The sequence below is a fragment of the Anolis carolinensis genome, chromosome 3, assembly GCF_035594765.1.
Source record: "Anolis carolinensis isolate JA03-04 chromosome 3, rAnoCar3.1.pri, whole genome shotgun sequence".
Taxonomy (NCBI): Eukaryota; Metazoa; Chordata; class Lepidosauria; order Squamata; family Dactyloidae; genus Anolis; species Anolis carolinensis.
In genome coordinates, this window is record NC_085843.1 from 54,551,561 (window position 1) to 54,577,098 (window position 25,538).

Genomic DNA, 25,538 nt, shown 5'->3' on the forward strand with positions numbered 1-25,538 from the left:
CCTGGTCCTGCGTCTCCTTCTATGGGTGACCTCCTTCCAAGCCTGAGGGTTGTCTACCTTTGAGTTGATCTCCCCATAAGGTTCCTGATCATGGTCTTGGTGGTGTTGGTGTGATGCAGGCTGCAGATCTACAGCAGCGTGTTGTGCAGTGTCCAAGAAGAGCTCGAGTGCCTGAATGTCCTTAAGGGTCTTAATACGGTGCTCGAGCTGTTGGATCCTCTGCTCCATCAGAGTCATCTGTTTTGTCAGGACCCAGGCTGCAAAGGCACCAATAACCAAACACAGAGGCCAGAATCTATCTAATATCTTTATTGAAGGAATATATAAAGTTAATAAAAGCAAGTATATGAAATAGTCCAAAAGCAGACCTTTCAGGAAAGGTCTAAATTAGTCCAAAAAAGCGATGTCCAATATGAAATATTAAGGTTCAAAGTTGTAATCCAATAACCGAAACACTCACTTTGCCAGGCAAAGTGAGGGGAGATGACAAGGTCCTTTAGTCCATAACTTGAGCAAGGCTAGGAAATAACTTGATACTTGAAACAAGGCTTAAAACGTGGAACAAGGTAACAAGGAACAAGAACAAGGTCCGTGGAAAAACTTGGTAAAATCCGTGATACAAGGCAATGTTTAGTCCTGGGAAACAAGCAAGGTCCGTAGGTAAACAAAGGCAGAAACAGGAGCGAAGGCTGGAAAGCAGGGCAAGGCTTGAGCAGGAGCGAGGCTTGAAACGGAGCGCGCTGTCCAGACACAACTCGCTCCGGAGGTTGACGAATTGACTCCGCGAAGTTACTTCGCGGGTAAATCACCTATATAGAGTCTAACTTTCCCGCCGAAGCAGTTCTCTGGGAACCAGAAACGAAAGCTAATCTTTGAGACCAGATGTTTGACTCCTTAAGGATTCTCACGAAAAAGCAGACTTAATTGGCTGAATTCTTGGCTGCTATCCTCGCACTCCTGCGCGAAGCAGCTTCCAAACCTCTCTGTTGTTTACAAAACTCATGGCGGGAGAACACAGGGGAAGTGGGCTCCGGATTTGTTTGACATACTTCTGGGTCACAACTCTCTTGCAGGTGCAAGGTTCCCAGATCTGCCTGGGAAAGATCTGGCTGGGAAGATTCCAGTTCAGACTGGGAAGGTAAAAAACCCAAGTTTTCTTCATCATCAGGCATTACAGTGTCATAAGCAGGACTACAAGGCCCATGAGTCATCACACTATCCCCCTCCTCAGGGCCCCTCCCAAACTGGGACTCTCTCCCCGAAGCGCGAGGCCGCGGTTTGGTGGGATAGGTCTGATGAAAGCGACGGGTTAGATCAGGAGCGTGAACTGTGGAGGCGTCTTCCCAAGAGCGCTCCTCAGGGCCAAAACCCACCCAGTCAATGAGGTATTGCAGGCGGCGGCGGTGAAAGCGAGAATCTAAAATGTCCTCAACCTCGAACTCCTCCTCCCCATTCATCAAAACAGGAGGGGGAGCCGGTTGGTCTGTATCAGGACGCACACCATCCGCCGGAAGGAGCAGGGAACGGTGAAACACTGGGTGGATGCGCATTGAACGCGGAAGTTGGAGTTTGAAAGTCACGGGGTTTAATTGCGCCACCACTGGATAAGGGCCAATGAAACGGGCATCTAACTTCCGGCAAGGGCGGTGGGAGGGCAGAAAGCGAGTGGACAGGAAAACCCGATCTCCTACCTTGATTTCGGGGCCCGGCTGGCGATGTTTGTCAGCGTGGCGTTTATAGTCCTCCTTGGCTTGGTCCAGTTGCTGGAGCAAAAGTTGTTGTACCGCTGTGAGTTCCTGCAGCCAATCCTCTGCTGCGGGAACTTCTGAAGTTTCAATGACAGGGGGAAAGAAACGTGGGTGGAAGCCGTAGTTTGCAAAGAACGGCGTTTCTTTTGTAGAAGCTTGAACTCCATTGTTATAAGCAAACTCTGACAGTGGTAACAGAGAAGCCCAATTGTCCTGTTGGTAGTTTACATAACAGCGAAGATACTGCTCCAAGGTGGCATTGGTGCGCTCCGTTTGCCCATCTGTTTGAGGATGATGAGCTGAAGATAAGCGAGAGTCTATGCCCAATAGTTTTTGTAGTGCCTTCCAAAAACGAGAGGTGAATTGAGATCCACGGTCTGTGACTAAACTCTTGGGCAATCCATGTAGTCTGAAAACATGTTGAAGGAATAGATCTGCAGTCTCTTTGGCCGTGGGGAGACCTTCACAGGGTATGAAATGGGCTAACTTGGTGAAAAGGTCCACCACCACTAGGATCGTGGTGAATCCACAGGAAGGTGGTAGGTCAGTGATGAAATCCGCAGAAATTATTTCCCATGGGCGAGATGGGGTAGGAAGGGGATGTAGAAGCCCCGAGGGTTTCTCCCTTCTTATCTTGGAGCGCTGGCATACTGGGCAGGTGTTGACATATTTTTCCACATCTTTGCGGATCTTGGGCCACCAAAAATCCCTTAGGATCAGATGCATGGTTTTAAATAGTCCGAAATGCCCTGCTGGTTTGCAGTCATGACACAGACGAAGCGCTTTTTCCCTGCCCGGTCCGGGTGGGATATAAACATGATTTCTATAGCAAAGCAGTCCATCTTTAAGCGAAAAGGGAAAATGCAGACCTTGACGAAGTTGGTCCTGCGCCCAGGCATCTGCTTGCTGACTGGCCCTGATTTCTTGAGCACAGATGGGTCCTGGAGTAGAGGAAGTTGAACCAATGGGAGTGGATTTGGTGTTCCCCACTGTGAGCGTGGCAAAGTTCTCGGGTTGTAGTAGTTGGGATTCAAAGGTCTCCTTGCGTCCTGCAGCGTATTCCGGTTTACGTGACAGGGCGTCTGCTTGCTTGGTTTGGGCTGGGGTCACATAATGGATCTGGAAGTTGAAACGTTCAAAGAATAAAGCCCAACGTTGCTGCCTCTGATTTAGTTTGCGGGCAGTTCTTAGATGTTCTAGATTTCGATGATCAGTGTGGACTTCAATGGGAAATTTGGCCCCTTCTAGCCAATGTCTCCAAGTTTCAAAGGCTGCCTTTATGGCCAGTAGTTCCTTTTCCCAAATGGTGTAATTTCTCTCTGGTGTGGTTAGTTGACGGGAGTAAAAGGCACAGGGATGAAGGTGGTCTCCCACCGGTTGTAAGAGTACAGCCCCAATTGCCACATCCGAGGCGTCCGCTTGCACAACAAAAGGGGTTCCAGGATCTGGGTGCTGTAGAATTGGCTGGGACGTGAATAATTTCTTTAGTTGCTGGAACCCTTTCTCTGCTTGATCAGTCCAGCGGAAGGGCTGTTTTCCACGGATGCAGCTAGTGATTGGGTCAGACCAGCGGGCAAAATCTGGAATGAACTTGCGGTAATAGTTCGCGAACCCCAAGAAACGCTGCACCTCTTTCTTGTTAGTTGGCGCCCGCCATTCCAATACTGCTGAAACCTTGGCTGGATCCATGGAGAGCCCTAGAGGCGAGATACGGTAACCAAGGAAATCTACCTCTTGTAGATCGAAAGCGCATTTTTCCAACTTGGCATAAAGTCCATGATCTCGCAAACGTTGTAACACCATTTTGACGTGGTTCTCATGTTCTGATTGTGATCTAGAAAACACCAAAAAATCGTCCAGGTAGATTATCAAGAACCGATCTAGATAGTCCTGAAAAATATCATTGACAAAATGCTGGAACGTTGCGGGGGCTCCGCATAATCCATAATTCATAACTCGGGACTCGAATAATCCGAATTTAGTCTGAAAGGCAGTCTTCCACTCGTCCCCTTCTCTGATGCGAACTAGATTATAAGCCCCTCGAAGATCCAGCTTGGTGTAGACCTTGGCTCCTCGAAGTCGGTCCAGTAGATCCGAGATTAAGGGCAGGGGATAACTGTTCCGCTTGGTGATATTGTTCAATGCTCTGTAGTCCACCACCAAGCGTAATTCCCCTGACTTCTTCTTCACAAACATCACTGGGGAGGCGGCTGGGGATTGAGAGGGTCTGATGAATCCCTTGCGAAGGTTTGTCTCTATGAATTCCCTGAGAGCTTCTTGCTCCGGTTCAGTCAGGGAGTATAGGTGCCCTCGCGGGATCGGGGCCCCCTCCACCAAGTCAATGGCACAGTCATAAGGTCTATGTGGGGGTAATTTCTCGGCTTCTTTTTCATTGAATACATCCCAATACTCGGAGTACTTCTTGGGCAGGGTGATGATGGGCTCGGTCTCTGTGGCATGGCAGACCTTGGCTACGAGGCAATGGTTTTGGCAGTACTTTGAAGCAAACTGTAGTTCTCTGTTGGACCAGGAGATGCTTGGGTCGTGGAGAGTCAGCCACGGGATTCCCAAAATCACAGGGAAATGGGGAACCTCGGTAACAAAGAAAGAAATCTCTTCCATATGTTCCCTTATCCACATCCTGGTGGGTTCTGACCACTGGCTTACGGGCCCCGTCTTGAGGGGGCGGCCGTCTATGGCTTGCACCACACGGGCATTCTTGAAGTCATGATATTGTAATCCCAGAGAGTCGGCATACTCTCTGTCAATGAAGTTGTTGGTGGCTCCGGAGTCTATCATGGCGTGGATCATGACGGGTCCCCTTTTTGCTGACCATAAGGTGACCACTAGAAGGAACAGGACCCCGGTTGGCGGCTCTTGAATGGGTTTTCTGACCGGGTTGGCGAGCCTCTCTACGCCCGGTCGTTGGCTTCCCCCGCCGGCTGTGTGCCAGCCGCCTCAGACGCCTTCGTCTCCGTGGAGGACGCCGCCGCAAGACGGGCGGCGGGCTTCCCTTTGGCTGGACACTCTCTGGCGAAGTGGCCCCCATTTCCGCAATACCAGCAGAGATTTAAGCGTTGGCGACGGGCCTTCTCGGCGGCATCTAACCTGGGTCGCACGTTGCCCAACTGCATCGGCACCTCCTCGCTCCCTCTGGGGTATGGGGTTGGTGGTGGGGGTCTCCACACTGGACGCGGCTGGACGCTGGCGGGAGCGGGGGGTTTTGCCCCAGCTCTACCGCTCTGACCACGTACCCATTGTTTCCTGTTGGCAATCAAGACTTCAGCCCGTAAACATTGGTCAATGAGTGCTTCGAGGGACTGGGGAGGGTCCACCTTGGAGATTTCTTCCAGCATTTCAATGTTGAGACCCTCCCGAAATTGTCCCCTGAGGGCTACATCGTTCCAGCCGGTGCTGTGGGCCAGCACTCGGAACTCAGCTATGTACTGAGACATGGGTCTGTCTCCTTGAAAGAGGCGCCGGAGTTTATGGCCGGCTGCCTCCAAATTGTCCTCGATTCCCCAGGTCTCCTTAAGGTGATCCAAGAAGCGTTGCGCTGTTCTTAGGTGGGAAGAGGCTTGATCGAATAGGGCCGTCGCCCAGCTGGCCGCTGGTCCGTCTAGAAGGCTGTAAACCCACGCCACCTTGATGTCTTCTTGGGGAAACTCGGCGGCACGGGCCTCTAGGTAAGCCTGGCACTGGCGGCGGAAAACTTGGACCTTGGAAGCTTCTCCAGAAAACTTAGTTGGCAACGCCATGGCCGGGAGGCGGACTCCGCGCTCCCTCAATCCTTTTATTTCTCCATCCTGCGCGTTGAGTCTGTCACGGATGCGATCCACTTCATCTTTGCTGATGGTGTAGCTGAGCGGCTGCCCAGCCAGCGCGGCTCCGGTCGACATTCTGGCCTTGGTTAATTGGTGCTTATGGGTGGCGGAGTCAAACTGTCAGGACCCAGGCTGCAAAGGCACCAATAACCAAACACAGAGGCCAGAATCTATCTAATATCTTTATTGAAGGAATATATAAAGTTAATAAAAGCAAGTATATGAAATAGTCCAAAAGCAGACCTTTCAGGAAAGGTCTAAATTAGTCCAAAAAAGCGATGTCCAATATGAAATATTAAGGTTCAAAGTTGTAATCCAATAACCGAAACACTCACTTTGCCAGGCAAAGTGAGGGGAGATGACAAGGTCCTTTAGTCCATAACTTGAGCAAGGCTAGGAAATAACTTGATACTTGAAACAAGGCTTAAAACGTGGAACAAGGTAACAAGGAACAAGAACAAGGTCCGTGGAAAAACTTGGTAAAATCCGTGATACAAGGCAATGTTTAGTCCTGGGAAACAAGCAAGGTCCGTAGGTAAACAAAGGCAGAAACAGGAGCGAAGGCTGGAAAGCAGGGCAAGGCTTGAGCAGGAGCGAGGCTTGAAACGGAGCGCGCTGTCCAGACACAACTCGCTCCGGAGGTTGACGAATTGACTCCGCGAAGTTACTTCGCGGGTAAATCACCTATATAGAGTCTAACTTTCCCGCCGAAGCAGTTCTCTGGGAACCAGAAACGAAAGCTAATCTTTGAGACCAGATGTTTGACTCCTTAAGGATTCTCACGAAAAAGCAGACTTAATTGGCTGAATTCTTGGCTGCTATCCTCGCACTCCTGCGCGAAGCAGCTTCCAAACCTCTCTGTTGTTTACAAAACTCATGGCGGGAGAACACAGGGGAAGTGGGCTCCGGATTTGTTTGACATACTTCTGGGTCACAACTCTCTTGCAGGTGCAAGGTTCCCAGATCTGCCTGGGAAAGATCTGGCTGGGAAGATTCCAGTTCAGACTGGGAAGGTAAAAAACCCAAGTTTTCTTCATCATCAGGCATTACAGTGTCATAAGCAGGACTACAAGGCCCATGAGTCATCACAGTTTGCATTTGGAGCAGTTGTAGTTGTCTAGTTTTCGTGTGAAAAAGCGGAACATGCCACAGCTGGTGCATGTGATGGGAATGTTTTGCTTTTGTTGCATCTCTTGGTGAGCGTGGTGGCCAAGTGGGATCTTTGTACAGTTAAGTAATATGCACGCACTTTATGTGCAGACTGCAACAAAGCACCTCTTTGTGTATTTGTTTATGTTGCTTTGTTTCCTGTATGTACTGCAAAGGATAGTTAGTAAAGGTTCCTTTCCCAGAAACTCAATTAACAGGGGACAATGCCTGCTGTCAATCAACTTAAGTACCTGGCTCTCTTTCAACACAACAGTCACACAACAGTTAGACTTTGACCACAGGAGCCAAGCCCACACTCAGTTTAAAATCTTAGCCAAATCTTAGCCAAATCCTACCTGAAGCCAGGGAGCAAAAATGTCCTCCTGCTGCCTCTGCTTCTGCGAGAACCAAGTGCCCTTCTGGGATCAGGCTCTGGCAGAAACTCACACTGGCAAATAAAGCTTTCCCAGAAACTCAATTAACAGGGGACAATGCCTGCTGTCAATCAACTTAAGTACCTGGCTCTCTTTCAACACAACAGTCACCCAACAGTTAGACTTTGACCACAGGAGCCAAGCCCACACTCAGTTTAAAATCTTAGCCAAATCTTAGCCAAATCCTACCTGAAGCCAGGGAGCAAAAATGTCCTCCTGCTGCCTCTGCTTCTGCGAGAACCAACTGCCCTTCTGGGATCTTATACATGACATCCATTCATATATTTAATTATAACTATCGTGTCACCTATTAGGTTACTCTTCTCTGAACTAAACATATTCAGCTCCCTAAAGTCATTTCTCACAAGGTTTGGTTTCCAGACCTTTGATTATCTTGATTGCCCTTTTCTAGATGTATTCCAGCTTGTCAGAATCCTTCTTGATGGCCCAAACTGGGCAGAATATTATGAATGAGGTTTGTCCAAAGCAAAATAGAGTGGCAGTGATTCTTTCCCTAATTCAGACACTGTATTCATGTTCATGCAGCCCAGAATTGCATTGGCTTTTTTTTCAGACTGCACCATGCTATTGAGTCATATTTACTTTGTGGTCTATTAAGACCCTTAAATTATTTTCAAATGCACTACTTTCAGCCAGTGCTACCTACCGTATCTATTGGAAGTCTCTCATTCATTAGGATTGCCATTAGTCGAAACAAATTTGATGGAGGTGGGAAGGAACACTTGTACAAAAGTTCAGAATCTATCAAGTAGTGCAATAAAAGAGTAAAGTGGCTGTGTGAGAGGGTCCAGCGTTATCCATTCCTGCAGTTGTTTAGGACAAAAAAAAGACTCAGATAGCTGTTTGGAATACTCCCAGTAACACACCAACAACTAAAATTCAACGGGAGATCCCTGTTCTTTCTCCACTTCCACTCTTATCTCCCTTCCTTCACTCCCTCCTTCCAATTACTTCACATCTGTCTTGGTGCTTGCTTTGATTCAGTGTCCTTGGATGTTGCTGGTGTTTTAAAGGAACAGCTTCTTTCCAACTCCATGGTAGGACCCTCCACTGTCTCCCTCTTACAGGTGTGATCATCCTGGAAAACCCAGGAAAGCAATATTTTGCCCCAGGACTTGAGGCTTCTCATTTTTGCCCTAAACAGTGAGCCATCTGGATCTAGGAGCTCTGGATTTACGATTTCCACCTACTGTGGATTGCCATACCCCATATTATTAAATAGCAGTGACGTGGATGTGGATACATTGAAACATGCACATTCACATCACTGCCATTTAATATGAGGCATGATCATACTTTTTTTTTTTGCATCTGCACAGGGTCTTGAAACTGACACTCCCCCCCCCCCCCAGGTCCCCCTGCCCCTTGTAGATACCAGAGAGGGGCATTGCATTTTCTAGGGCAACACTCCCCTTCATTGTAAATATGATCACCTTATAATTGAGTAGAAAACAACAACTGAACTACTGGTGATAGAAGAGCAAGCTTTCTCTTGGAGAGAGCTGAGATAAGTTGCTTTCAAGGTAGCCCTGCTCTGCGCTGAAGAATGTGGCAAGCGTTGTTCACCCTCTTCTGTCCTCCACTCCACAAGACGAAATAATATCTTTTGGTTTAGGAACCACCTCGCTTTAAAATCTGCAAAATGTTTCCACTTCTATATTAAAAAATCTCCAAGAGGTTTCCAGACCTCTTCCTTTCCCCACCCAGAATGTGTTCTTTTGTCCTTTCTGGTTATGTATTTTTGGTTCACTTGTTGCTCATCCCTGTGGGAGGAAAGTTGGCCTTCAATTAGCGAGCATTCATGACAAGCCTATGTGCTGCCTCCCCTGCCGCCGTTGCTGTGGAAACCGCTGGTATGAACAAGAGCGGCTGGGTCAGCCGTAGTGTTTTTCAGCAGCCTACTTAACAGCCGGTTTTAAGAAAGGAGGATCAGGGGGAGGTTTTGTGAAAGGGGGAAATTACGTGCCAGGAGGAAGAAGGGTTATCACTACACTCATTCAGCCTGGGGTAGGGAGGAAATAAAAAACTGAAAGCTGGTTGTGGTGCCATAGTTATTTAGTAATTGCAATTTGTATTTTGTGGGGAGAATATGCTGACATAGTTGGGGAGTGTGCTGGCATATTCCAATCAATGGGTTCAGATTTAGGCATGGCCTCTGATCTGCCTTTTGCAAAAAGAGCTTAGCAAATTCCCTTCCAGATTAAATTCCTCACAATAGGCAGGGGTACAAAGAAATCTCTAGGTCAAGGGGAAGAAAACACAGCGGTTGATAGGGTGTGTGTTTAGATTGGAGTTTTATTAATGTTTATTTTTTATTTTTGGAATTCAGTTACTTAAAACATTCTGCAGGAGTGGTCTTTCTGCCTGCAGATTGATATGACTGTTTTGCTAACTAGGAAAACAGCTAGGATCACTATTAGGTTTGTTTTTACTTCAGAAGTTATATTAAATGGAGTGCTAGGATGTTTTCCTCTTCCCAGAACTTGAGACATTCAGTCTGAATTTTCAGGCATATACTTCTTTCCACGTTTCTGCACCAAATAGATACCTAGAAAACATGCTCCTGTTTAGCTCTATAATAATAATAGTATGAGGGAAATATGCAGGATTACAAGAATTCAACATCTCTGCAAATTCATTTGTACCAAGGTAGATGAGATGAGGAAGAGCTAGATGTTTCTGGCTTTCCACTGATTGAAAAGCAATTATGGGGAACAGATATAGGGGCAAAATTGATTTTTCAAGAAAACTTCTTCACATGTAGAGCTTTTAATAAATTTGGGGTCGGTGTTAGGATGTTTGGTCATGTGTCTTTTTTATATCATTTAATTTAGCCTTTAGTGACTGCTCCACTCCCATGATTTGGAAGGGAATGTTTAAACTTTAAAAATTAGACATCTTCCCACTGTAAACCCACTGAGGTCCTAACAGTGGTTTTCAACCTTTGGAACTCAGCTCCACAATTCCTAACAACTGGTTTGATGGCTGGGATTTTTGGGAATTGAAGTCCAAAGCACCTGGAGGAATCAAAGGTTGAGAACAACTGTCCTAACAATCATAGTCAATTCAGTGAGTAAAGTGGGTGATCAAAGAACAGAGATCCTCCTGGTAAACTTGCTGGGATTTCTGGGAGTTGTAGGCCAAAAACCTGGGGACCCACAGGTTGAGAACCACTGTGCCAGAAAGACATTTCACTGGTTATCTTGAAGCACCCCATAGTCATTTTTCTTACACATACAGTAGAGTCTCACTTATCCAACACTCGCTTATCCAACGTTCTGGATTATCCAACGCATTTTTGTAGTCAATGTTTTCAATATATCGTGATATTTTGGTGCTAAATTCATAAATACAGTAATTACTACATAGCATTACTGCGTATTGAACTACTTTTTCTGCCAAATTTGTTGTCTTACATGATGTTTTGGTGCTTCATTTGTAAAATCATAACCTAATTTGATGTTTAATATGCTTTTCCTTAATGCCCCCTTATTATCCAACATATTCGCTTATCCAACATTCTGCCGGCCCGTTTATGTTGGATAAGTGAGACTCTACTGTAGTTTCAAATACAGTGGAATGGGAATAGTGTAACTAGATAAGGCTGGAATGGTGAAACAGTGTGAGTAGAAAGAGTGATATACCCCATCCTCTCTTTGTTTCTTTCTCACTTAGTCCAAATCCCCTTCATGAAGATATCTTACCATTGAAAAAGAATGATGCCTGCAGGCAGCCCCTGATAAATAGTTATACAAAAAGAATTACTGCATAGGGATCTGAACAATTTGTATTATAAGAAAATATGAACACATTATCTGAAGTATCAGATTTATCTTCCACTTCAGTTGCAAGAGCCACTCATGACTGCTGATGCTACAGCAATGGTAAAAGGGCTGGTTTCATGAATTGCAATAGGTTGGAAAACACTACTAGAATTTAGAGTAGTTCATTGTTGCTTAAGTGCTGGATAGTCATGTTTACTTCACAGTCAAGGTTAGGGATAATTGGGACCAAGGAAGTCCTATTATTGAGACTTGAATATTTGCTATTATACATACTCTGAAAAATGTATTTTGCAGTGCTTGGAAAACCCGGTTGGGAAGAATAATAAAGCGGTGAAAGTTTTATTCAGTTTTTATCTGGTATTTGTAGATCTTGATGGCAAGATTGCTCTTTTGTCATAATAATCTGTCTCCAGTAGAAGCAACAACAAATGATAATAATAAAAAGTCCTTAACAACAGTAAATATTTGCGGATGGCATGAATCGTTGGTAAAAGTATTCAGTGGAAGAAAGGGGAATATCTGGAAAAAATAGTTTGGGTTCAAAAGGAAGCATTAAGTAAAAAACACAGCAAAACATTAGGAATATATTTTGAAACAATTTATAAATGGATGTTTTAAAGTAGTGGTTCTCAACCTGTGAGCCATGGCCCAGCATTGGGCCGTGAGAACAAAAATCTGGTCCTCAAACTTCCTTCCTCTTTATTTATTTATTTATTTATTTATTTATTTATTTATTTATTTTATTTCGCTCCTTTCTGCAAAGCTGACCATTGCATTGGATAGACCATATCAGATCTAGATTATTAAATATGGTTTTCTGTGGGTGAGCTGATGGTGACTACTGGATGGCATATGTTCTATATCAGAAACTAGAACTGATGCGGTTTATCCAATGCAATTTTCTGAATCAGTACCTCAAATAATCAAACCGAATCTAAAATTGACCAAAATCTGATTCATAACTGGTTTGGTATAAATGTTGGAGAGTGGTTCCTGGTCAAAATGGTCCCTGGTCAAAGTGGTTCCTGGTCAAAGTGGTCTCTGATCAAGTAGGCCCTGGTCAAAAAAAGATTGGGAATCACTGTTTTAAAGTGACCAATCTGGCCTTCCCCACTGAACCACATGCACAGACTGTGACTCTGTAACCAACTAATGCTTATTAGTAAGATTCCTAGCATATTTCTACATTGCTTCCTCCAATCAAAATGGATTATAGGGTCAAGATGTCAAGCTAACGTCAGTTAAATGCATAGTGCACAATACACACATCCAATTAGATAGTGAGACTGAAGTTTCTCTGGGAAAATGTACAGCATGTGTTTGCATGCAAGATTAAATGAAAATATATTAGAATGTTGTTCTTGTGTGCCTTCAAGCTGTTTTTAACTTATGGTGACCCTAAGGTGAACCAATCCACAGATACATGTCTGATCACTACTGAAAAAGTGAGAGTGATTAAAGAAATGGCAGAAATTCCATTGATGGTCTTGCTTATAATGTTTATGCCCAACAGTCAGGGTTTTCCCCCAACAATATTGCTCTGATGAAGTTTGTCATGTTTGCAGGCTGAGTATAAAATTTTTCAGAATCAGTGCTGTCAAACTCAGTTTGAGGATTCCCTCTCTGTTCCTTAGGCCTAATCCAATCCTACATTTGTAATAGGGTCAACAGTTTATTCTTAACTGCTCTTCCCTTCCCTTCACAATTCTGTGGTGCCAAAAACCTGATTTGAAAGGTTTACTATCCCTTGTAAACATGTCTTTAGAGCCTACTATATAGTAAACATACCTAATGATTGTAACTATCATAGGTTCCTACATACCATGAAATGTGTGCACAGGAGTGTGCTTTAGGAGTATGCTATGTGACACTCACATACTATTGTGTTGCCTTACATTTTAATTTTTTTAAAAGATGTGTGACAAACAATTGACTTTTGTTAGCTATGTGTGCTCTTCATCCCTTATTACCTGTGTAATGTACTGGATACAGATTTCTTTGTGCATATCCCCAAATAAACCATTAATACTTATCCAAATAGGCAAAAGGTAGTTGTACATTAGAACTGAAGGAAGCACTGCTATACAGAATCTATCCTGTCCCTGTTATAGCTTCTTACGCACATGCGTTGCTTAATTAAAGGTTAAAGAATCTATATATATAAAAAGGTAATGGAATCGCTTCCTCAGACAAAACAACAAAACTACATACCCCACAACCTCGAAATTTAGCAGCACAACCCCTCAGCCACGCCTCTAGGTTCATACGACAAAAATAGACAACAGGAACCACCACAGGGCCTAAAAAATCCAAAAAACAAGAACGCTCCATGTGCGTCTGCACCAAAACAAACCCCAGGCGCAGACAGAGCAAGCCCTATCCCTCCCCTCAACGGGCACTCCCCTTTTCCTGCCCCAAGGCACCGCCTGCCAACAAAAACACACCCAGTGGCCCTCAATGTGGCACCAGGGATGAGGGAACAGTGAGGCCTGCATGGAGCCCCCCGCCGCTGCCCTCCGGCGATGCCTGGCCGGGACCGGGGCTGGGGGACGCAACGAGGAGAGGGCCCGGCAGGCAGGCCTCCTCCCCGGCCACCCTCCTCCGGGGCCGCCTCCTCCTCATTGTCATGAGGGAAACAGAGGGAGGAAGGGAGGGGCCTGACCCATGTCACCCCGTCAAACAGGCACACCAATGCCACGGAGGTACAGAGGGGCGGGGGCCAGAAGGAGGAGGAGGGGGAGGGAGGAAGAGTTCTCTCACAATTACTTTCAGTTTCTCCTCCTCTACCCCTCAATTATAATAAAAACAATCACAACCACAATAATATTCAACAGCTTCACAGGCAAGAAGCACCCAGGCACTGAAGCTGCAGGGCCATTCAGTCCTAATCAAGCTTGCCAATGGCAACATTCACACTTGGCCTCCAAACAGACAATACAGTACAGTCTCACAGCCAAGCTTCACTTATCCAAAGCAGTCTGCCATTTAGTAGTCAATGTTTTTGAACTAAATGTTGCAATGTTTGGGTGCTAAATTAGTAAAAACAGTAATTAATACATAACATTACTGTATATCATATGTAATAATTACTGTGGTCTAATAAGAAAACAGAACAATACAATCTCTAAAATCAGGACACAAAATACAAAACAACACTCAGAAGACAGGGAAGTTCCAGACACGGGAATTCCAGACAGGAAACAATCAGGCCCAGCTAACACCTCCCAACAAAGGATTCCCTCAACCAGGAAACAGCCAGGCCTCAAACCTCCAAGGCCATTCAATATAAATCAAGGTAACTAATTGCAACATTCATACTTCCTACACTCAGACTATTCATTCCCTATTTGACCTGGCCAACCAACAATTCCACAAGGTAGACAGCGGCCAGGCTTCAAAGCACCAAGACTATTCACCCCTCTTCAACCTGTCAAACCAATATTTCCTCTACATAAAAAACCCTCATGTTTGGAAGCCATCAGGCCACTCCGTCCCATTCAACCAGCCCAAGCAAGGAGACCCCTATATACAAAACGCCCAGGCTTAGAAGCATCAAGGCAATTCAGTGCAATTCCAATTGGCCACAGCAATGCGTGGCAGGGCACAGCTAGTAATATATATTTATGTGGATACACAGACACCTATACAATGCCTGCTCCATTTGAGAATTTAAGACAGGTAGTGTAATGAGACTATATATATTACTTCCAGTTGACATGGAAACAGCCTCTGTTACTTTACAGAATGGAGATAGCATGACATGATTTTTTAAAAGCACTGTCTGTGTGCTCTCATACCTATTGTTCTGGAAGTGACAAGTTAGGTCACCGCAACCTTAGTTACTCATAGTGCTTTCAGAAATGCATAGAACACAGCATCCTAGGATATGAATAAGCTCTTTTGAAGATGATGGATGCAATGAAGTAATTTATCCTTTTTTTGCACCTAAAGTATTGATCTCCGCTAAAATGGAAAATGGGCATGGAGCTGCCTCAAAGATTACTATGGAAGTGAAATACTAGGATATGGTGATCTGACCCCTCTCCAAGGATATCATACACCGTCCAAAGCAAGCTTCTATTATATATAGTCATTGCTTGCTGTTAAGGAAAAGTAAATCAATCACTCTTCAGTGACTGTGATTTTAATCTTGAGCTATTCTTTGAAATATAATGACATTCCCAAAGTTGTCCTTCACTATCTTGAAACCCGTTGAGTGATCTCTACCGCCACATCAGGCTATCTGAATCATTTGTAAATTCTGACTGTCCTTTACAAGAGCTGCTGATTATCCAGAGGTAGCACAGGATAATCACATATAAAACATCCATGCTTTGGGATTTCTGTATACAATATTTACAGGAGTCAGGATTCATCCAGCTTACTTTGAAAGAACTGTAGAATATTTTGCCATTGAGTGTAATTGAAATCCAAACTAACAGGGTCTTGTGGAAACTCAAAAGCTAATGATGCTGTTGTAGTGTAAATGCAATTTAGTATGGAATCTACATGGAATATACAAACAGATCTTGCATTTTCTTGCTTTAGGTATAAATTATATCATGCCATGCCTAGATTAGAGGAAGCAATGAAAGTAGAGTTGAGGAGTAGAACTTCCTCACTGTGAGAGCTGTTCGACAGTGGAACTCTCTCCCCGGGGCCGTGGTGGAGGCTCCTTCTTTGGAGGCTTTTAAGCAGAGGCTGGATGGCCATCTGTCGGGGGTGCTTTGAATGCGATTTCCTGCTTCTTAGCAGGGGGTTGGACTGGATGGCCCATGAGGTCTCTTCCAACTCTACTATTCTATGATTCTATGATTCTATGAACCACCTGAAATATTCTGTTCATATTGCAATGTGTAGAGGCCTGACATTGTAGGAAAGAAAAACTACATACTAAGTGATAAGGAGTGATTTTCCTGAACTAATCTCTTTCCTTCTTTCCCTTTCTCTGTCTTTTCTAGGCAGGACAGGGCTGTTTGCTGATCTCTTGCCCAGTTTTGCTGCGGAGATTATGCCAGGTACTCTGTCACCTAACACTTTATTTATCCATTCTTCTTTTGCCTTAACTGTCCTCTTGTTCATAGCATCTTGGACATACTTTCATTCCTAGATTGTACATATGCCTCGGTTCCTAGTCTGTTCAATGACTGCTTGGAATTGGGAATAGGAAGGAGTGACAGTAGCTTTAGCACATGATGCTGTTGTTACAAAGGCAGTTATTTTAAAGACAGAACTGTTGCTAGTATTAAACAATTTTACTTCTGGTTTTATAAGTTTTTCTTGCATAAAATAACGTCTTATCTTTTTCTTGTCTTGAGAAATTATCGTCTTTAAGATGGTCAAAATTACTGGATGTTACATTTGTGAATGCAGGCCTTCAAATATGTGTATGTATGTATGTATGTTTGTGTGTATGTGGATGTAAGTGAAAGGTTCTGGTCCTTCTGTTTGTTAGGTTTTTTATTATTTGTAGGCTTAGTTAAAGCCATCATGTAAACTAGTCTTCTTCAGCCAGGTGCTTTCTGGATATGTTACAGTAAATTTCCAGCAATCTCTTAGCCAACATAGCTGAGGAGGATGCGTGATGTAGTGCTATACATCTGGAGATGAAGATGGGATAATGAGAATCTGATATAACCAGAAGGCAGGAAGTTTTTGAAATGTGATTTATGCTAGCTGTAGCAATTGTGTAGCTTGAGGATTGCATGTGGTTTTGGTAGGAAGGGGTCCTATGTGGTCTTTGCATCCTTCACCTCGTCAAATGCTGAAATTGGGGGGGGGGGGGGGGGAGAGAGAGCAAGAAAATACTCTTTATTTTCTTTATTGGCTGAAAGTAGCACAATTTCAAGTGCTTCAGTTTCCAAACAGCCAAAATGTGATTTAAAACTGACAATTAGGAACTAGAATGTCATTTCTGGTGCAGTCTATGGAGGGCTGAGAGGAATGGAAAACACCCCTCCAATCCCTGTGCTTACACAGTAGTCTGAAAAGACTAGAGGGATACATGAAAAATACTGAAAAAATTTGTTTTCGACTAATCAGTAGTTTATTTATTTTATTTATTTATTTACAGCATTTATATTCCGCCCTTCTCACCCCGAAGGGGACTCAGGGCGGATCACATTACACATATAGGCAAACATTCAATGCCTTTTAACATAGAACAAAGACAAGACAAACATAGTCTCCAAGCGGGCCTCGAACTCATGACCTCCTGGTCAGAGTGATTAATTGCAGCTGGTTGCAGCTGGCTTGTTCTCCCGCCTGCGCCACAGCCCGGGCCTATTGTATACATACAAAGCTGGCATGGTTCGTACTGCATGCATTTGGTTTGTACTAATCAGCTTTAGCAAAAATGTTGTCTTTTCTCATGTATGGAAGATGAAGATAAGAGAGGAGGAGTGGAGTGTTCAGGGCCAAGAATCACTGCTTATCATTTGTAATCAGCTAAGCCAAGGTCGGGTAGTATGAGTTCCATGCCACTAAATTCAGTTTCACATTGATTTTAAAACATGGTGCATGGGATAAAGAAACACCTTTCAAACAGATTTGAGTGTTTCTTTATTGCAGATACATCACCAACTTGGATGATAGTGTTTTCATAGCCTCTTTTGTCTTAAACTGTAAACTATAAAGAGGATGATAATGTGATTTGGGGCACTTTTTAATAACTTGTAGCTTTTTTCCTGTCTGATAAAGAAGCATGGGGATATATTGTATCTATGTTGTATTTATTCCCAAAAATAATGGTAAAAGAGAACAAAGAAAAATGTGCTGAAAAAGTTCAGATATCTCTACAATAAAAAAACATACTGTGAACAAATGAAAAATTGCAGCTGAACATTATATGTATATAGGAGACTCAACAATATTTCCACCTGTGCATTAATTTCAGATCAGTTACCCTGAACCCAGAATGGGAGAAACATGCTGACTTCCTATAAAAGTCATACATGGTTACATCTTTTTCCTCAGAATTGACCAATTAATTTTAACAAGTTTAATGCTATTTATTTTTCTAACAATTACTTACTTGTTATGGAGATAACTTTATGCCACCAAGATTTTGCTAAAAATCTAAGGATACAAATGATATGCCAGAATTTTATGCACCTCACTACCCCTTCCTTCCATGTATTTCTATAATGTCACCAATCTTTTAGATTAGTAGCACTGTCACATCAACTAGGTTTTTTGCTTGTTTGCTGCAATAGCCTGTATTCAATATGTCTGAAGACAAGAACATTGGCTATTGTTATCTCCAACACTTTCACCTTCACCCTTTCAGAGTTCCTTTTAGATGACAATTTAGATGAAGCCTCTATAAATATAGGCTTTGTACATATATTCTGCATCATGTATGTACAGCGTGTATACACTTACTGAGGCTCTGTACATATGGCCCAATCAATGTATGGATTTGAAGGACTGGAGTACAATCTGGCTTGATTTTATGCAGAATTGTTTTCTGCCTTTGGATTATTCCCATAGTCCATGTATTGAATCGTGGCTAAAGGCTACATACAGTAGAGTCTCACTTATCCAACACTCGCTTATCCAAATGTTCTGGATTATTCAACGCATTTTTGTAGTCAATGTTTTCAATATATCGTGATACTTTGGTGCTAAATTCATAAATACAGTAATTACTACATAGCATTACTGCATATTGAACTACTTTTTCTTTCAAACTTGTTGTATAACATGATGTTTTGGTGCTTAATTTATAAAATCATAACCTAATTTGATGTTTAATAGGCTTTTCCTTAATGCCTCCTTATTATCCAACATATTCGCTTATCCAACGTTCTGCCAGCCCATTTATGTTGGATAAGTGAGACTCTACTATATGTGTAATTGAAATAATTGCATGTGACCCCAAGGTTGAGAACCGTTGTCCTAAAGCATATTTTTTCTGTTTGAATCAGTATCATAGGGAGTAACAGTATTAATAGCAGCCTTTAGTTATATGTATTAATTATAGCTTTTCTTTATTAAACTATTTCATATCTCCTTATTACCTAAAAGATATCTATATAGGCTTTTTATAGATTAATACTTATTTATAAGATTAGTCAATCAAACATTTGTAATTGATTGATGACCCCAAAATTTCACATCTATGTCTCTTTTTCTTTGCAGAGTGGGTGTTCGTAGGCTTGGTGATCCTTGGCGTGTTCCTCTTCTTTCTCCTGGTTGGGATCTGCTGGTGCCAGTGTTGTCCCCACAGCTGTTGCTGTTACATCCGCTGCTTTTTCTGTCCAGATACGTGTTGTTGTCCAAGGGCATGTGAGTGATATTTTTACAGTGTCAAACAAATGATGAAGCAGTCTCCTGCTTGTGCATAATTTCCTCTTGCTATAATCTTTATAAAAAAGAACATCTCTTCTTCTGTGTTCTTTGTGGATCTGTCAGTAATGAAGCACAACTAACTATAAAATTGATCAATTGCCTTGAAAACTGAAAAGCCAAACACAGATTGATTGGCATTCTATATAAATATGTTGCTTAAGAAGCTTCTTCTGATAGTTGGGAGAATCCTCTAGTACAGCATATGATGTGATCTGAAGGATTGCAGTCTGTTGGGACACTAAAAAATCAGGTCCCCCACTTTGCATGAGTAGAGTTGCTTTCCAGAAGGCATCATTGGGTACAACTGTCAGATTTTACAATTTACTTCTAAAATTGCTATTTATTGAACCCGTGGTGGTGCAGCAGATTAAACCGCTGAGCTGCTGAACTTGCTGACCAAAAGGTCGGCAGTTCGAATCAGGGGAATGGAGTGAGCTCCTGCTGTTAGCTGCAGCTTCTGCCAACCTAGCAGTTCGAAAACATGCAAATGTGAGTAAATCAATAGGTACTGCTCCGGTGGGAAGCTAACAGCGCTCCAAGCGGTCATGCCAACCACATGACCTTGGAGGTGTCTATGGACAATGCTGGATCTTCGACAAAAAAATGGAGATGAGCACCAACCCCCAGAGTAGGACATGATTACATGTAATATCAGGGGAAAACCTTTACCCCTTTTTACTTTGTTATTGAGGAATTTGAACCTTTTCAATGCTTGAAAGCCTGCCAGTTTGATGTGGGCAGGATAGCTGTTGCAAAGCAGCTATTTTGTAATGAGAGATCCACCTGAATCCCCAGTGGCTATATGTAGGCATAGAAACTTTGTTCATTGCAAACATGGTATCTAGTTGGATCAAGGTAATGGTGGCATAGATGCATAGGAACTGGTACATCAACATTTCTGTAAGGTCCATTGATTCAGTAGGTTTATTCTAGTTGAGAGTAACAATTAAATTCAGTTTTGTGTTTTGAAAAAGATCTGTGATATCAGCACACATGTAGTAAACAGTAAAATCCCACTCTGATCCAGCCAAAGATCCTGGCCATCTACTTGCAAGCCTTTTATGGAAACCTGAAGTTGTCATTAGTATGGTATTAAAAGGGAACTGCCATGAAACTAAAAGAAAAATTAAACAATGTCTGAATCCTGATTGAATTTGAGTCCATTATTTACCTATTGTGATCCAAACTCAAATTAATGTTGAAAACCACACAGTTCCCCCACCCTGAAGTCACACTGCTACAAAAGGACATTTCTATTATGTCCATATGTGTTTATTGTATCAGATTATTTTGGGTCACACAGCCATAGTGGCTGTGGTTATTTTCTTCCTGACATGCATATGAGCATACAGTACATATACCAACATATTCCTATCAATCAGTAGTATTTCTTGTTAATCTTAGTATCATCCATATTTCCATTGGATGGCATGTGTGCTGGGCTTTGCTGGAGTTCCTTCTGTTTCCCCTGTGTAACCCTATGACAATTTTGCCATTTCATGTCTGTGAGAATCAAATACCTCCTCATTTATTTTAGGCCACAAGACTTTGAAATTCCCTCACTCAGTCAAGTAGGAGAGGGGCAGGAAATGGGATGGGGCAGCAGAAGGAAAGAAGGCAGGTGTGTGGGTCTCCCGGGCAGAAAGAGGGAGGAGAGAGAGCCAGGGTAGGTGAGGGTGGGCGGGGTGGCAGCATTAAAAGGATGGCAAAGGCAGTGATAAAGAGCTGGAGCAGCTGTGCCTATGGCAGTGCCCTCAACAGATCTGGGCTTAACCAGAACTGTATAAATCTCTATTTATAAATCTCTGCTGCTCCTAAACAGCACCTCTTTCCTCCTCCCATTGTTCCAATTCCACTCCCTCCATCTGCCCTAGAGATCTGTACCCTTTGTCCCCCTTCTCCCACTCCCCCATCCATTTTCCCCTATTGCCTGAATGAGGGAATGCTTATGCGGCTAGACTGAGCCACTCTGTCAGTTTTGTTTCCTCCCAACAACTAAAGATTTGACCACCGATGAAGCCTGATGTAACTGCTCAATAGCTGAAAATGGATATTGCTTTTATTATGTTCATAATGGCAGAGGTGGAGCAAATAATCTGCACATTCTTTGCAGTCTTGCCATTTTCACAGGTATCTTGCATGCCAACCCTTACAAAAGTGGAGGGACCACTGTATTTTATTAAATGTCATTAAATAATTAAGTAAATCGAGAATCTCAGACCTTCAGCTATTCCCATGTATGGTTATCTGCAGATGTACTCAGAATGTAAATGGGTTTAGAAGTGCAATCTGATCCAAGACATATTCCTATAAACCTTGTATTAAATTTTTATTGAGTTTATAATAAGACTAGCTGTACCCGGCCACGCGTTGCTGTGACAAAGTATGGTGGTATGGGAAATAAAGTATTGAGGAATTGGTGGTAGTTAAGGTAAAGGGTAAAGGTTTTTCCCCAACATTAAGTCCAGTCGTATCTGACTCGGGGGGGTTGGTGCTTATCTCCATTTCTAAGTCGAAGAGCCGGTGTTGTCTGTAGACACCTCCAAGGTCATGTGGCTGCTGGCATGACTGCATGGAGTGCCAATGTTACTTCCTGCCGGAGCGGTACCTATTGATCTACTCACATTTGCATGCTTTCGAACTTCTGGGTTGGCAGAAGTTGGGGCTAACAGTGGGGGCTCACTCAACTCCCCCAATTCGAACCTGCGACCTTTTGGTCCGCAAGTGCAGCAGCTCAGCCCTTTAACACGCTGCGCCACCAGGGGATATTATTTCCTCAAGCTTGTTAATATACAATATTTCTGATTGTTCCTTTTTTGTCTTTTGGAGGCAAGTACCCTGTTTCCCCGAAAATAAGACAGGGTCTTATATTAATTTTTGCTCCCAAAGATGCACTAGGTCTTATTTTCAGGGGATGTCTTATTTTTCCATGAAGAATTCACATTTATTGTTGAACAACAAAATAAACATTTATTATATACTGTAAAGTAGTTGTCATCACGAACCAGCATAACCAGACAAACTGTGAATCCTATCAAGAATTTCTTGTTACTACCATTATTTACATGTACAACAATCTATGGTACCTATTGCAGTTTAGGTTTCACAAGGTTTCCACGTTGATTTCTCTCTATTCTAGTTTCAATGTAGTCATGGATGATGAATAATATAATATACTATAATAATAACATGATAATATAATAATAATATAATGATATACAATATATTAATGAGATAATATAATATAGGATATAATAATAACAGAATATGATAATAATATGGTATTAATAGGATAATATAATAATGGGATATAATAACAGAATAGCATAATAATATAATAATAATAGGATAATATAATAGAATAATAGAATGGAATAGAATGATATAAAATATATTAATAGGATAATATAAAATGGAATATAATAATAATAACAGAATATGCTAATAATAATAAAATAATAATATGATAATATAGAATAATAGTATAGAATATGATATAAAATATATTAATAGGGTAATATAAAATGGAATTTAATAATAACAGAATAATAATATAATAATATGAAAATATAATAGAATAATAATATAATGATATAATAATAATAGAAAAATATAATATAATGATATAAAATATATTAATAGGATAATATAATAATGGGATATAATAATAGTAACAGAATATGATGATAATAATATGGTAATAGAATAATAGTATAAAATAATCAGTTTCATGGCATAGGATAGGAATAAGGATGAGAGGAGAATCCCAATGCGTCCTGTATCTTTAAGGAGCGAAGCCTTGGGGAGGAGTTGAAAGCCCTCTTCCTTCCCTCCCACCCTCCCTTGCCCGGGCTCCAGGAGCCAATCAGAAGCCTTGGGGGCGAAGGCAGCATGGCCAGGAGGGAGATGGAAGGAAGGAAGAAACAGCAGCGCAGTAGCAGCCATGGAAGGTTTCTCAAGCCTCGGCTGGGGGACAGGCAAGGCAGGGAGGGAGGGAGGCACAGAAAGCAAGCACTTTCCCTCCCTCCCTCCCTCCGGTGTATGAATGAGTGCTGCTTCTGCCCTGCAGCCATGCTTCCCAATGGAACTCTGCTGCAGCCTTAGTTGCTAGGTCTTACTTTCAGGGGAGGCCTTATATTTGGCAATCCCCCCAAACCCCTGCTAGGTCTTATTCTTTGGGGAGGTCTTATTTTTGGGGAAACACGGTATGAATGCTGAAGTTAGCCAAAATGATTAACATGTAATGGCCTTTCACCTTTGAAGCCTGGCTTCTTTCTCCTTGGAGGAATTTTTTGTTGGGAGGTGTTAGCTGGCCCTGATTGTTTCCTGTCTGGAATTCCCTTGTTTTCAGAGTGTTGTTCTTTGAGATATTTTATGTGTTTCTACTGTTAGTGTAGATGAAGAAGTACCCATATGCAGTGCTTGAGCGCACACACTCAAAGAAAAGAAAAAGAAAAGGCTGTGGCCCTCAGAAAACAGGATTTGCCAGACTTTGGTGATGGGAATACTTTGTTGGGAGGTGTTAGCTGGCTCTGACAGTTTCCTGTCTTGAATTCCCCTGTTTTGAGAGTGTTGTTCTTTATTTAATGTTCTGATTTTAGAGATTGTATTATTCTGTTTTATTATACTACAGTAATTTTTATATATTCTGATTTTAGTGTTTTTGAGTATTTAGAGCCAGATTGTGTTCATTTTCACGGTTCACAGCAACACAATAATAATAAGGTATTTTTCCATTTTGTTGTGCTGTGAATTCTATCATCCCTCCTTATTCTCTGTGTTCGAGGGACAGGAGTTGGTAAGAAAGAGGTTGGAGAAGAGAGGTTTCTAGAAGCTATCCCGCCATGACAGCCTAAATGGGCCTGCTTGTAAGAAGCCATGGTGGCAGTCCTGGGACTTGTAGAGGAGGTAGAATTACGGAGGAGGGTGGGAGGAGCGAAGAGTGGGGTTTGAAAAAGCAGCGGCAAAGAGAGGGGTTTCTAGAAGCAGCGCCATTATTGCCTAAGTACCCCAGTTTTCTCCCCAGACAGCCACGGAAGGGTGGCGTGGCGGTTTGTTAAAGTATCTGATGTAGGCCTGCCACAATCCCAATTCACTCCCATTGTCCCCAATAGGTGGTTCGGGATTGTGGAAGTTGTAGTTCGCCCCCCTTCCAACCCCCCCCCGGCGCATTCACAAATGTCCGATTGTCCCTCACCGATTAGTTTTTGGATGCCTGAGATGGGGAAAGCTTTCTCCCTTTTTTCCTCAGTCGCATCTGCCGTGGTGGTTGGGCTGCTCGCGCACTGCTGAGTTGTAGTTTGCCCTCCCTCCCCTCCCCCCCGGGCATGTTCGCAAATGTCCGATTGTCCCTCACCGATTAGTTTTTGGATGCTTGAGATGGGGAAGGCTTTCCCCCTTTTTTTCCTAAGCCGCATCGTCTTCCCCAGCGTGAGGTAAGCCGTCTGCCATGGCGGTTGGGCTGCTCGCGTGCTGCTAAAATACCCATATGTCTTCCAAGGGTGGGGGCAGGGGCCAGCTCCGCACATGCGCACATAGCTGTTTTTGGATTTTTGGATTTTGAGGGACATGGACTTTGAATTGTGTTTTGGTTTTGTCGTCTAAATACAGCGGGGAGGACCATGTGTTTTGTTGCCAAGTTTCGTGGTTCTGGGTTTTGTAGTTTCACTGTTTGTATTAAGGTAGAAATGGACAGAACAGATTTATATATATAGATATACGGCACACAACCACCAGCATGCAAAAAAATTGAGACCTGTGTTCAAACACATAGGATGAATTACTTTGCAGGTGTTCATGTGGCCAATAGAGTTTTTGTTTGTTTGTTTGCTTGTTTGTTTTTTACTTGCTAATTAAGCTCCTGGAGGTTTTCCTGAAATACCACTTAAGGTCTCAGTTTGTTCATTCAATTCTCCCAGGCTTGATTCCTGCCTGGAAAAAAATTAATTCTCAGGTATTTTGCACAAACAAACTTACTCGATAACCTTGTTATGACCCCAGCTTGATTTTATTGGTGGAGCAGTATATCAACTAAGGTACTTATCAGATATTAAATCAATTCTGACACCTCCTGCTGCGATTTCTATTTTCATATGAATTGAATCTGATACGAATTCACATAAAATCCTAGAAGGGGCATACTCTTGGAAGAATCGATCACCTCCCATATTATCTTTTCTTAAGTTTTCATCTCAAAAAGTAAGACTAGCTCTGCACACTAATAGT

The 25,538-nt window shown here is 42.8% G+C and overlaps 1 protein-coding gene across 8 annotated transcripts in view; it reads left to right on the top strand.

The window, feature by feature from the left end:
* The window catches only part of ildr2 (immunoglobulin like domain containing receptor 2), an 80,238-nt gene that overhangs the window by 39,357 nt on the left and 15,343 nt on the right, over positions 1–25,538 (top strand). For 6 of the 8 annotated variants that reach the window (XM_062974940.1, XM_008107702.2, XM_008107701.3 and 3 more), the window contains 2 exons: positions 15,923–15,979; positions 19,104–19,250. In XM_062974940.1, the coding sequence (XP_062831010.1) occupies positions 15,923–15,979; positions 19,104–19,250 (204 nt within the window). The remainder of the gene's footprint in view (positions 1–15,922; positions 15,980–19,103; positions 19,251–25,538) is intronic. The other 2 variants (XM_062974944.1, XM_008107703.3) reach the window with 1 other exon arrangement.